We start from the raw sequence: 13,974 nt of genomic DNA on the forward strand, positions 1-13,974 counted from the left end.
CGCGCTCGGACTGACCACGGATCGGCTTCAGTTGTTCAGCTTTTGGTGACTCTTGCGAGTGTTTAAGTTAAGAGCTGTTTTCAGATCAGCTGTCGAAGGCAGTAATTAAAGAATCAACAGACAGCAGAGACGGGCCATTAAAAAAAATCAAAATAGCCTTTATGCTAAAAAAAATCTTTAGGCTATGGCTATAATAGCTATATAATAACATTCTATGATTTAAAGAATGAATTTGAATGTTAATAAATTGAGTTGTAGCTATCTACAAACTAGCTAAATACAAATAAATTGCTAGGCCTATAATTAGGCTACATGCATTTAAAAACAGGGTTACATTTCATTTAAGCATGACACACGCGGTAGGCCTAGCCAATTTAACACTTAATATTTTTAGTTTAGTTTTTAGTAGCCTAATCAAACGGTTGCTATACAAAATCAAAATGGTTACAGGGTTACCCACAAAATAAAGTAGGCTAGGAGTTCAATAACTTGGGGGCCAGTATAGTTTCTATTGATGGAATTGTATAAATGTATGGAGTTGTATCTACATCATTTTAATAACAGCCTAACCCAAACAAAATAGTTTTAATACAATTTTATGTCAACAAAAAATTAAAACATTTTTTTAAATAGCCTATATCAAGCCTAGGAGATTAATCTACGTTATATAGGCTAGGCTAGTCTGGGCTGGGAATAGCCTAGTGTTTAGGCGCACTTTTTGATCTTTTGATCACGACTGCGTAGGCTATAGCCTACTCCTTAATTTAATAGTCACGAAACCTAACTAACTATATTATATATGGTCGCAGTCCTGTGTCGCCCCCCGTCGTCTTTCTCGCAGATGGTGTGCAAGTTTGCCCCTCCGTGTTGTTGCAATAACCTCACGGTACCAGATTTCTCACCCTCACGCTGGGGCGCACTGTTTATACAACTGGAGAAGTCTTCACACCAAAATGTCCATAGCAGTCTCTATCCCAATCATTTGGCAAACAGCACCAAACCCCCTCTCAAAACAACCTCCGATCATTTGGCATCGTCGGCACCATCGCCCGGCCCCGCCCCTGCACCAGCAGCTCCATAAAAACCCCGAGAGCGAATCTCCTTCATTCATTCACTTCGACTCATCCACAGCGCACATCGCTCGGAGATCTTCCAAAAAACGGGACTATTTGGGACTATCGCCAAGAAAAAGAGAGAAAGAGAAAGATGAATTCCGTGTGCTTTGTCGCTCCTCTTTCCAATACTATGAACACTAAGATCCAGCAGGCCAGCAGGTGAGCATTCTATTCTATTCTATTCTATTCTATTCTATTCTATTCTATTCTATTCTATTCTATTCGGTTTTGTTCTATTCTTTATTGAAAAGTTGACTGTTAAATGCACAGCTAAAATATTACTATCATATTTGATCCACAGCCCAGCTTCCCTGTGGAGACCGTGGCTCGTGACCAGAAAAGATGCTCAAACTGAATGCCGGAAAACCAAGCTGGCTTGTGTAAGTATTTCCACCACTGCAATCCTAATATTTCAACGGAATTTCCATCTGTTTAGGAATGTTATTAAACACATGGTACCGTAATGAACTCCTGCCACCACAGTGCTATTTATTACGCTGTAAAAAAATATATATTGTTGGTTTAACTCAAAAAAGTAAGTTAGCTGCCTGGTTGCCTTAAAATTTTGAGTTCATTGAAATTAAAACTTTAGGTTAATAAAATAAAGGAGATTGGTTTAATAAAAAAACTCAAAATATTGTGTTATCTGAACAACTTTATTATTTATCTAAGTTGATTTGACTAAAAATAAAAATGTGTGATAATATCAGGCTACATGTTTTTTGCATGGTGACTTGTACAGTTCTTTTAAGCAGCATCAGGTAGCTTTAAGGTGACAGACAGGCATGTGGTGAGCATTAGGCAGCATAAGGTGCGACCGTGGAGCCGTTTCATTGCCACAGAGCCATTGCAAAGGCAAACTGAGAGCAGTTCTAGCACTGAGACACTCAGCCATATGGCACCACTGTCTGAGTGTGAACACTGAGTCTGTGCCCAGCGACGAGGTGTAGGGGAAAACAGCTCCCAGAGAGCAAGCGCTAACTCGCTTGCCAAGATTTAAGCAGACACCTCTAGCTAGGTTTGGGAAAGGGAGTTGGAGCCAGTTTCCCACAAACACTTTAGCCTGACACCCTCCATGTCACAGCTTTCGCATCCTGCCCAGGGTGTTATACACCCACGAAGCTGGCAGTGATATCACCTCATAAACACTGGACAGGAAGCATTGTTTGAGTTGTGTTTTTGTGCATGCGGTCTTACACGTCTTTTCTCACTCTTTCCAGCCTTACTCCAGGCCAGAAGTGCCCAGCAACACTACAACAGATGGCAAGATGCAATCTTTCCAGCACCCTGTCAGGTCAGTGCACATTTCATTTTGCTTGAGCAATGGTTTTGTTTTGTAACACGATTTTCTTTTAGCCCTAAAACCCTAATCTGTTCCAAATAAGGCTTATTTTACCATGCTGAAAAATGCATTTCCTTGCTCTATTTGCGTAGTTTCACGGTAAATAAAATTGCGGCCTTCAATATTTAAGTTATCAACTCGGATGTTTAAGTAATTTCAACTTAAATTACATTTTAAAAAGTTGAAAATTGCTTTATATAGCCTATATAAAACAGCTTCTTTGTCATTAAATGTATGCAATTTCTAAATGTGAGACGATATTTTTCCAGTGTATTTACCTATTTATCTCTTCACACATTAGGCTGTACTGGCCCAGATCGAAATCCTTCGACTACCTCTTCAGCGATGGCGAGTCCCTGCTCCGAAATTTCCCAGTGCAGGCCACCATTAACTTCTACGATGAGTCAGACAGCGAGGACGAGGAGGAGGACAGCTGTGATGAAGATGACGACAGCGACGACGAGGAGTGTCTTAAACTCAACAGTCACTTCACCAGTTACAACTGAACGCTCAACCTCACCCGCCCGCCGCCTCTGCAAATGTGACTTTACGCTGAGGGAAAGTTCATAAATTTAACATAGACACTGGATAACGCCACATCACGCTCTATTAGAGAAGTCGTGCCATCAATAATTCAGTGCGTGGACATGGTCATGTCTTATGAGCATCTTAAGCACAAGCAGAATGATTTGACTGATTGTTTTATGCAGGAAACACGAATGCAGAGGCTTGCATGCATGCATTTCCTGTTAGGAACAGAGAAAACGCATTCCCACATTGGGAATTGTTGTTTTGGATCGATCTCAGGATTCTTACCTTCCTTTGTATATAAAATTCTATTTGTATTCTATTACCCATCCCTAACTTATGATTTATGTACTTTAATGTATATATGTATTTATGGCATATTTTTCTACTTTTGTACTTTTGACTATAATAATAAAATCTATTTAAATGAGTGCAAACCTTGTCTGTTTTGGGATCTGTGCTTCAGATAGGTCTCTTTTTTGAACTCGCTCGCTCCTTTGATGTTCTCCGACACTATCTGTTGACCAGAAGGGGCTCTGCTGTTTGTCCATTTCAAACAAAAGAGGTTTGATAAAGGGCACTGTCCACAATGACAATGTCCTCCCTAAGAATGTCTGATGTTCAAGATTGGACTCTTCCTGTAAAGTCCTGGAGTCAACAGAGACCTTACTTGATGTCTTTGCTTTATCTATAGATATAGGAGAAAAAGCAGTTTCTATAGGAGGAAAACGGAGGCAACGGAAAAAAGCCACGGTTTGCAGACAATATGTTTGTTCACTATAAATTAAGCATCAGTTAGCTTTCATTTCCCCTGATAAATCTTTTTCAAGACCTGCCAAAAAGTGCTTATTGAATAATAATTGCATTAAAAAGTGTTATAGAATGACATGATAAAAGCATGCAACCCCTTAGAATATTTTAAAATGAGTATTAATTACAGAAATAATTGACTTTAAAGGAATAAACTTAAGTGCAAACAACTGAATGTAATGTTTTCTGACAATTGCGTGTTATTTACAATTAAATGTAAATAACTTGTAAACATATTATAGTTTTATTATATGTCTTTGAAATATGGCTAAAGTGTACTGCTGAACTGACTGAAGTGTACTGAAAACTTAAAAAGTTTGGTGGACATTTAGGATGGTCAGCCCAAATTGGTTGTTACATGTAAAGGTGAGTTTAAAGGTCATTTTGCAGCCACATACTGATATTACAAAAATCTGCTGTGGCAAGCTGTGTTAGCATTTAATACCCTTGGCTCTACTAGTTGTAATTTAGTTTTGACTAGTCAAAATTCCAATGCCATCAGGTATCTATTCTGCAATTTTGACTCGTCGTAATTGGAATTAAGATATCTATGCTTTGAAGATATCCACAATGTTATTTTGAATAGTCATAATACCACATTGAATTACCACTAAAGAATTATAACTCGAGATATCTAACGGTGTTAGTCATAATTCAAATTTAAGAAAACTTTATCATTAAAGATATAATATACTTTTAGATATCTCAAAGTAATGTATTACTAGTCTAATTACAATTAGATACCTTGAATTGTATTTTTGACTATATTGGCAAAACTTAATAAATACCGTGAAGTGCAATTCTTCAAACTCATTTAAAGAAATCTACTATTTAATTTGGATATCTCAATCTGATTTTTTACTCAGAAGTTATTTCTGAGATATCTGCATTTAGCTTTGTGACTGGGAATAATTTCATTGTAGATATCTGGAGTTAACATTCTTACTGCAAAATTACTTTATCTGAAACATGCACGGAAATACTTTGCTAAACCCCACTTTAAACACTTTATTAACCAACCCTTTCACAGAAACTTGTCATCTGCCATTTTGTTTAAGAATTTTATAATAAAGGTCCTGTATGTTTGGGTAATTTTAAACTGCTTTATAAAGAAGTAATTCAAAAGTATGAAACTATAAATGTGGGGCATGTGTAAAAGTGACAAAAGTAATGCAGAGAGTACTCAGGAAGGTTTTTGTTCTATATACAGTATCATAAAGTAGGATAATGTTGCATGCTGTGGATTCAATTGTGCTAGTAATCATTACCAAACTTTTTTTTTGTACACGTCTCATGTCTTCTTAAATTTGCAAATTAACAAAAATAATAATAATGGACTGGCGCTCATCACTCAAAACAGCAGGATTTCACCATCACAGATCTCTAGCTATAATACAAAACAACACTCCCACCTTGTGGGGAAAAAAATAACTATCTAAAATATATTTATGGATAGTCAAACCATAGTTTTATATGCCAATTCAGCCTGCCATACACGGCTCCATCACAAGCGGCTAGAGTTAAAGAAGAGCATTTCGGCATTATGGGTAATGCTGTCTTTTAATACAAGGCGTGGCATCAACAGGGACCCCTGAGTCTTGACTGTGTCCCGATATCATGCTCTTTCTCTAATTAAAATGTCACTTGTTTGCCCTCGGCGTTCATGGCGATAAGAATAAAACGTTAATGTCTGGGCAAAAATACGCAACGGTTTCTTGAAACTATTTCGGAGGACTGTATACGTGCGCATAGACTACACTACCCAGTTTAGAAGTATGAGTTTGCGTGTACGAAATCAACAATGGAATTTCATTGGACAATCAGGGGGAATCCGTGACTCCTATTGGCCCATCCGCATGTCAATCAAAGGGCATCCATGACTCATGTGTGTTCTGCTCCCTCGTTGGAAACAGGGATGGAATGGACTAGCAATTGCTACAGCCTGGAAGGTAGGCTTTATTATTATGTTGCGTCTCCCCCTCCCGAGTTACAAATGTACACGTTATTTTCTTTCGTTCCATGGCAACTAAAAAATATCGCTATAAATAAACCTCTTTAATCACACAGAGATCCCATCTAAGGACTAACGTTATAGTCAGTCAAACTGAATGTCTCTTGTCTTATTAATATTTTATTCGCTTTTAAGAAAGCTATTTGCTTTTAAGAATGGCTTGAGTAATGGCTGTAATTACAGCGAATTGTTTTGTCAATATCTTCATAAAAACCTTTGCACTTTTAAATAGAAGAAAATCTATTTTGCATCTAGCATTTTAAGTATGCTTTGCATTTCTCTTAGTGTTATTGTGTTTTTTATTGGACGCAGTTTCAATACGTTAAAGGTGGGCTGATATTTTTCGTATGTGACAAAGCGATAGTAACTCTCGAATTAAATTAATTCGTTAAGGAGTGAGCTCGAGCACGAGTGATATAAATTTAGCTCGCGCATCTCTCTATCTACCCGCTCCGTTACTATGGGAACCTCCTCCCCCGCCCCTTCTCCCTCCCCCATCAGCATATCTTTAGACATGCAATAGCTTATAGATTTATATAGTGGGATATCTAAGCAGTCTTCTGTTTATGTGATATTTTAGAATATTGTGAGCAAAGCCAATGCCGGAATTATGATGAATAACAACAACAGGTATGCACGTTTTTTTCAACGCTTTAAATGCATCTTTTCTTCTGCCCAGGTCAAAATACTTCAGATTGAGTTCTCTTGTGGTAGTATGGCAGCAGGTAAGGGCCAGATTTCAACAACTTCATCTTGAAACACTGATAAGGTCCATAAAGATTGGTCTGATCTAAAAATAGCCCAGTAGTCCTTGACCAAAAACCTGATTTCACCAAGTGCAACATGTTCAAAGATTTTGATCCTGGAACAACATTCTAATCAACCAATCAGATTTGAGGGACAGGTTTACAGTTTATGTCAAGTTTAGGTTTACAATCAGGGTTAGGTGCTTCTTTCAGTGTTACTCACCTGTCATTTCCCTCTGATTTTACGGATAACTTATAGGTAGGGATAGGTTTAGGGGTAGGGATATGGTTAGGACTACATTTTTGAACAGGAATGTTGTTCCACGATCAAAAAAAGAAAGAAAGTGTTCCCAGGAACTTTCCCAGGCGTCAAGTTCTTGATGCCTTGTTAAATGACAAAGCTCTTTGGGTTCCTGTTGCTCTTCTGAAGCCCTGCTGTACTCTTTTCAGCATTGAAATGACCCATATTACAAATTGATGCATATTAATTAAGGTAATAGATCACCATAAAATGAAAATTCAGTCACACTTTAGTTTAGGGTCCATTTCTCAACTATTAACTATGACTTTTGCCTCAATAAACCCTGAATTACTGCTTATTAATAGTTAGTAAGGTAACGGTAGTTGTTAAGTTTTGGTGTTGGGAAGGATTAACGGATGTAGAATATTTCATCATGCAGAATAAGCCATTAATATGTGCTTTATAAGTATTAAACACCCAATATCCTAGTAATATGCATGCTAATAAGCAACTAGTGAATAGTGAGAATTTGACCCTAAACTAAAGTGTTATTGAAAATTCTGTTTTCTAGATGCATGTTGATCATGTTGTATTGTGAACATTTCATCTGTGGATATGTTTACCGGGTAATAAAAAAAAATAAAAAATGTTTTTGACCTTATAATGTTTAATCATAATGTCATAACTGAATCTGGTAAAAATTATAGACTTCTCTCTGGTGTTGTATGTAAGACTGTTTCATTGATGGAAAATTATTGGAATGATTACTGGATAGGAAATCATTCTCAGAAGAATAATGACAAAAATAGTTTTTTTCTATAAGTAATTGCACATTTTATGGGAACGGCATAAAACCCTTTAGATTTGATGTATTTGACAAGCCTTATCCATCGGCAAAGGCATGAGCTTGAAAACTTATGTAATATACACATTAACAGAACAAACAGAGAAACACCTTTGCTCCCGGTAGCTAAAACATACAGATGTCTTTTAATCTCTCAGCGTTTCTAAATGGCAAGGATGCAAACTCTCTCCTCAAACGCTTTCCACGGGATAATGGTTTCCTGGAGGAGCTCCGGCCGGGCAACATCGAGAGGGAATGTTCCGAAGAGAGCTGCAGCTTTGAGGAGGCCAATGAAGTGTTTGAAAATAAGGAGCAAACGGTAAATACTGTCTTTACTAGCAAAAGCTTTAAACAATGATATTGATATGAGGTGCTTTCACACATACAGGTTGTTCCTTTCAGAGGCTTGTGTTCGAAATGCCAGCAAATCAGTTCTGGCAATTTTGGCTGAGATAATGCTTTATTATGGTTATGTGTGAACAAGGACTTGCAATGTTTGGAGGATTTTACATAAGAAATCTGCTGGCGGAGATTTTGAGCCTGTCGCAAAGTTCTTAGGAGGCAATGCAATTATGTCACTTGGTTTACTTGAGGCCAACATGACATACAGATCTGTTATAAGTGGGTGTTTTATTAGGTAATAATATTGGCACTTTTGGCCCTGTGGAGAAAAAAATCTCACTTAAACATAACTGAAACTTAAAACACACTTTTCATCACAATCACATCATGAACATTTCTATACACAACATTTTTATAAGCACTTGTGATGATGTCCGTATGCACCCCCCCCCCCCCCCCCCCCCCCCCCACACACACACACACACAATTTTTTTCTTATTGTTAATATCTGTATCCTTTCATTTGCAAAAACACATAATAGCCTACGCATGTGCATGACATCAAAAAATTTGGGATTACAGTGTTAACCCTGTAATCTACTAATAACCCTTATTAGTTAACCCTGGGGCGTGATAGTGTGTCATCCTTAAAGTCCGCGTGAACCGGAAGTTGCAAACGACTTTTCTCAAGTGTTGTGACGCATTTCCGAGTGAAAGGGAATATTGAACAGAGGGCAGGGTTTAACTTCAGCGCTCCTCCTCTCCATCTCTCGCCCATAGCAGAGTAACGGTTTGAGGGGAGTGGCTAAGCGTTTAACCAACCCAAGCTGTCAAGCCTACTGTATGTCATCAGAAAAAGAACCATTCCAGAACCGGAAGTAACTTTTCAGACTTTGATTAAAGATAACTTCGGCAAAAAAATGTTTTTCGTGTATTAACTTTCACGGATTAATTGTTCACCACAAGACTAGTAATATCCGCTAACAAAGTAAATAGGGTCAATTTTGATTTCATGCCGACTTTAAGACAGTCTACTATGTTGCTATGGTTGTTTTATAGAATTTGTTTTGTCAAATTGAAATTTTGCTCTGCTATCTTTTTTTTTTTACTTTACAGAGGGCATTTGGTTTTATTTATAGCATTTATATTATAGCAAATGATATCCGGTTGAGTTTTAATGGCGTTCTGGTGGTGGTGTGTGAATGCTATATATGTATAAAACACAGAAGGCCACTGCAATTTAACAATGTGTAAAAGTGGCTATCCCTTCATTCATAGATGGAGTTCTGGAAAAACCGCAGCATCTACACAGTGAACAGCAATGCTGATTCGGAGCGCCCGGACACTGTGTACATGGTGGTGCCCCTCCTGGGCGTGGCCCTTCTCATCATCATCGCGCTCTTCCTCATCTGGCGCTGTCAACTGCAGAAAGCCACGCGCCGGCGTCCGGCCTACACCCAGAACCGCTATCTGGCCAACCGGAACTCCCGCAGCCTCCCGCGCATCCTGGTGCACCGCGAACCCCCCGCGCACTCAGAGAACTCTCACGCCAATGAGCGGCCCAGCGTGGTGGTCAGCGGTGCTTCAGTCACCGCACAAGACGCCCATCATCACGCCGCCCATTCGCAGAACAATCGCTCCCTGTACGTACAAGATTCATCCTTGTCCGTGGCGTCCTATCTGTCCGGGGCGACCCCGCCGCCATCCTACGAGGAAGTCACCGGCCACTTAGAGAGCAGCAGCGATGAGACGACAGCCCCATACAGCGATCCTCCGCCTAAATATGAGGAGATTGTGCTTGAAAAGTGAGAGCTTTCATAAACAAGGACACATATAGCGGTAACCAAATGTTAGGGATGCACTGGTTCCCAAGCACTAATCCTAATGTGTCTCCCACTCTGAACAGAGCGTGCAGGCTATGTATTTGACAGTCGCCTTGTGTCGTTGATCGGTTTGTGGACTGCACTGGTAAACGTGGTTGTTTTTCAAGTCTCAAAAGGGTCCTGCCTTCACACTAGTACACTCTTCTCACCCTCTTCACATCTACTTCAACCGCTCACACCACAACGCACGACAGCAGCAGCTGCACTTCAGAAGGAAAATGTACAGATGTAAGTGAAGAAGAGATATATCCCTCGCCGAGAGTCGGCAAGTTGGTCGTAATCGCGTCGGGCATCAAGCTTCAGAGCCGCCTAGGAAACGAAAGGATCGTTCGTGAGGATGTGCCAAATCGAATTGGTGTATCGTAGGAATGTTCAGACACACCGAATATTTCTAGAGCGTGTGCGTCTTGTGTTTATAAAGTCGTAATTTCATAGATTCCCTTACACTACTAAGTATACTAAGCCCTGTGAAATCTTATACCAGCAGTATCTCTGATCCATACCAACGTCAGAATTAGTAATACACTCTCACGTGTAAATTGTACCACTGACGGGAACTAAACAAATGCAAAACACAACATCCGAAATCATACGTATGTTACGATCACGCCGTCTTTGTGGAAGATGCACTCTCGCGTATGCACACAATTTGATTGTTTACAGACACATACACAGAAATTCACATATAATGTGTGTGGAACTAGGCCTTAGAAACAAGAAGGATGGTCAATCCAATCGTCTGCTAGGCTGCTTGTGATTTTATGGTTATTGAGAGATTTTACCTCAAACGCTGTGCTCACACAATCACTCTCTTCACAAGACACAAATGCACAAAAAACTCAAACTAAAAACCTGTGTTTGGGGTCCAATCATTGGATAATACAACATTCCAGGCCCTCAATTTCTTGTTTTTGTTGTTCTCCCCGTCATTCTAAGACTGTTTACAATGTGTTTTATTACTCTTTTTTTATAACAGCGTAAAAACTGTGTGATTTTGTACAAAGCTTTCTGTGGCAGGTGCTATACTGTACTATAATGCTGCTTGTTCTCACGGCTTGTTTTCCCTCCTCATCACTATATCTCTGTGTACACGGCTTGTGCTCTACCTAGTCAACCAAACATGCAGCTGAATCATGTTTTCCAGCTCAGGTTTAAGCCAATGAACTGCTGCCGTTGCAGTAAATTTGTAAATAATCTCTCACACTGCCAACTTTGAGTGAATGGGATATTTGGCTTACGGTACGGTCACATTTACTGTTGTTTGGTGAATTTTTGTGGGCAATATCCAGTTTTTTCAATAGAAATCCATGTAATTCGGTATGAGGGCGAAAGATTTTCAGGTTCAAGATGGCCACTCAAATTCACAGCGTTGACTAACAGAAAGCTGCTTGGTTTTAAAGTGACTTCAGTAGCCCTCAAGCGTAGCGTCAGTTCTGGCAGGTCACGTTAGTCAAGCTCGCATCAGCTGATCCACATCTACAGTACCTAAGGAATACGAGGCCTATTACTGTATACATATATAAGCTCCTTCAGTATTATCAGCAGCTGTCGCGTTTCTCAGGAGCGAATTACCCTCCTCCCTCCCCAGCTCCTCCTCTCGTCAGTCAGGATTTGGCATTCTGATTCCCCTTGAATCAGAATAAATTCTCGAATTATGTTGTACTTTAAAATCTTGAAATAATGATATCTGCAAAACATGTTGGTTCAGTTCGGTTTACCCTAAGGGGGGTTATTGCTGCTCTCCCTGCTCTTATCCATGCTAGGGTACATGGATGCACTGGTAGTTCTCGCCCAGAACTGAACCATACCGCCAATCCAAACTGTATGCTAATTGTGATTCGTATGTGATGATAGTGGTCCTGACAGAACTGGTTTGGTCGATCGGATCACAAGTAGACGAGGGAGACACTTTCCCGTTAACACCTGGGGGTTTTAATCCGTGTCTTTTATCCACTTTCAACCACTTCTATCCTGATTTCTTCGAGGGGAGGGTCTATTGGCGGGTAAATGTTTGTGCTTTTTCAGATCTTTCGATCTAATGGGTGAAATAACCTCACGTAATTGACATATTTCGAATGTCGGATGTTCTATCGACTGCCTCTGGAAGTGGTCGAAAGCGGACAAGCTCAAAACGTTTAGACCATGTTTACACCTGTATTTAGCGTCGTCCACTTGTGAGCGGATTGACGAAAAAGCTTCTTAATAAGAAGGACCTGAGTAAGCTGTGTTTCATACATCACTACACAACTGACAATAGACAATGAACCTTGTTTTGCCCGCAAAATTTCACTTATGTGACTGCACCTTTAGTGTTGTGATGGGAATATCGCCTCAATCCAATATAAATGCAAACGGGACATTACAATAGGTCAGTGGGTTGTAGGGCGAAGCACTAAAACTAACGGAGCCTTAATATAATTGTGCTGAAAACACTGTATTATTATAAACTGCTAATTTCAAACTTTAGCATGACCAAACGCTTTCATCCAAACAGTAGACCGAATGGATTGGACGTAAGCAAGCACTGGAAGGATGCACTGGGGAAGTGAGGTTTGACCTTGCTTCTCCTCATTGAAAATGGACGAATTGCAAACTGCTTACTTGGCTTGAGGCTCGGCTCATGTCTCCTGGGCCTCTTACTCCAGCCGCAACAATCAATCCCATGATGCCCTGACAGGCTGTCTTTTACGCTGATGGAGCACCCAGCTCAGTTAGACGGCTTTGATAATAGCTGGCACAGACTGCAGATCAGGTTCAGGCCGATAAGAGAATAGCATAGACAGCTCGCTACAGTGGATGACAAGCGTTGAGAGGTGGACAATGAGTTGTAAGTTATGGCTGAATGTTACGATGGCGTATTAAGCAACAGGTTTCTAATGAACAACACTATGTAAGAGGTAGCAAGAACTGGAGATAATGTCAAGTGTGGTTTATCTTTGTGTTTATTTTAGACCAAGAGAGAACTGTACGCGTGAAGAAATGTGTCAGGGAATATGTGTGTGTGTGTAAATGTGTTCGTATATCTATGCCTGTCGCCAGCAGTCATGTTTCTGTCTAGCGTTTGCGCTAGTAAGAATGTGCCACAGGAGCCACGGGCTTGGGGTTATATGCTAAATATATGTTATATCCAAAACCAAAACATAATGCACCATTGTTGTTCTTCAAGCCAAACTGCATGATTTTTCAATCATTTATTTGCATATTTGTTTTGTGCATTTTATTATTTGTATATTTTTCCACTGTGGCTCTGATTATCTTAGATCTGTTTGTGCTGGTTACACTCATTTTGCATTTGATTAACATAAGCACTACTGGTGGTATTGTAATTCATAATTATATGATAAAATTATACATTTGTGTATGTCTTGTGTCAAATGTCCTTCATCTTAGGCATCATGGCAATTTCTAAACCAAATGGATATAATATACTCGAATATCCATTTGTGTGAATATACAATACATATAATCAGATATTTTGCGCACAAAAGTCAATTGCGTAAATGGTAAACTGATGCATGATCTAGTTTTATTTTTTATTATTACTTTGGAAGTATTTCATATTCATCTTTCATATTTAAGCTTGAATTGGGGGAAATTCGAATACAGCTCTGTGAGCTCACTTTTATGAGTGCTTTGTGTTTTGACACACAGACTTGTTTAAAGCATTAATTCATCAATTAACTATCACCAAAATAAAATGACAATTTCTTGACTTAAAGCAAAAAGAATTTGGAGTCTTCCATAACAAATCTTTCTTTTTCTTTAAAGATTTGACCCACATGCATGTTAACAGAGCTTCCGAGATTGACATGTTTTTAAAAAAAAATCATGTTAATCTGTGTTTTGTCACAAACATCATACATGCATAATTTAATTCAGTTTAAATGCACAGTAAATGTATCTGCTTAATCAAACAGAAGTGATTTGAATTTTTTTTTTCATTTTAGTATCATTGAGGTACTATTAAAGTTTGTATTCATATTTAAATTAGTTTTATTTTTACATAATTTTTGAATTATATATATATATAAATTTATTTCAAGTAATGTTTATTTTATTTTAAGTGTTTTAATTTTACATTTAGGCCTATTTTATTTTATGTGATTTAATTTT

The 13,974-nt window shown here is 38.9% G+C and overlaps 2 protein-coding genes across 3 annotated transcripts; both read left to right on the top strand.

Annotated features, from left to right (window-relative positions):
* Positions 1 to 1,111: 1,111 nt before the first annotated feature.
* On the top strand, positions 1,112 to 3,419 carry ripply1 (ripply transcriptional repressor 1). Its single transcript, XM_079586560.1, has 4 exons — positions 1,112 to 1,274; positions 1,417 to 1,495; positions 2,336 to 2,409; positions 2,759 to 3,419. Exons 1-4 carry the CDS (start codon positions 1,207 to 1,209, stop codon positions 2,961 to 2,963), a joined length of 426 nt encoding a protein of 141 aa, XP_079442686.1. The 5' UTR covers positions 1,112 to 1,206; the 3' UTR covers positions 2,964 to 3,419.
* A 2,136-nt stretch (positions 3,420 to 5,555) lies between these two features.
* LOC306984106 (transmembrane gamma-carboxyglutamic acid protein 3-like) lies at positions 5,556 to 13,581 on the top strand. Of its 2 annotated transcripts, none has more exons than XR_013794488.1 (5): positions 5,556 to 5,744; positions 6,486 to 6,531; positions 7,796 to 7,956; positions 9,257 to 10,089; positions 12,356 to 13,581. XR_013794488.1 is itself a non-coding variant. In XM_079585141.1 (5 exons), the coding sequence occupies exons 1-5, from the start codon at positions 5,679 to 5,681 to the stop codon at positions 12,408 to 12,410; spliced, it is 855 nt and encodes a 284-aa protein (XP_079441267.1). In that variant the 5' UTR covers positions 5,556 to 5,678; the 3' UTR covers positions 12,411 to 13,581. The 2 variants fall into 2 exon arrangements, 1 of the variants encoding a protein (XP_079441267.1); XM_079585141.1 differs by having other exon boundaries at positions 9,257 to 9,783.
* Positions 13,582 to 13,974: the final 393 nt, after the last annotated feature.

Source organism: Phoxinus phoxinus (assembly GCF_949152265.1).
Source record: "Phoxinus phoxinus genome assembly, chromosome: 17".
NCBI lineage: Eukaryota > Metazoa > Chordata > Actinopteri > Cypriniformes > Leuciscidae > Phoxinus > Phoxinus phoxinus.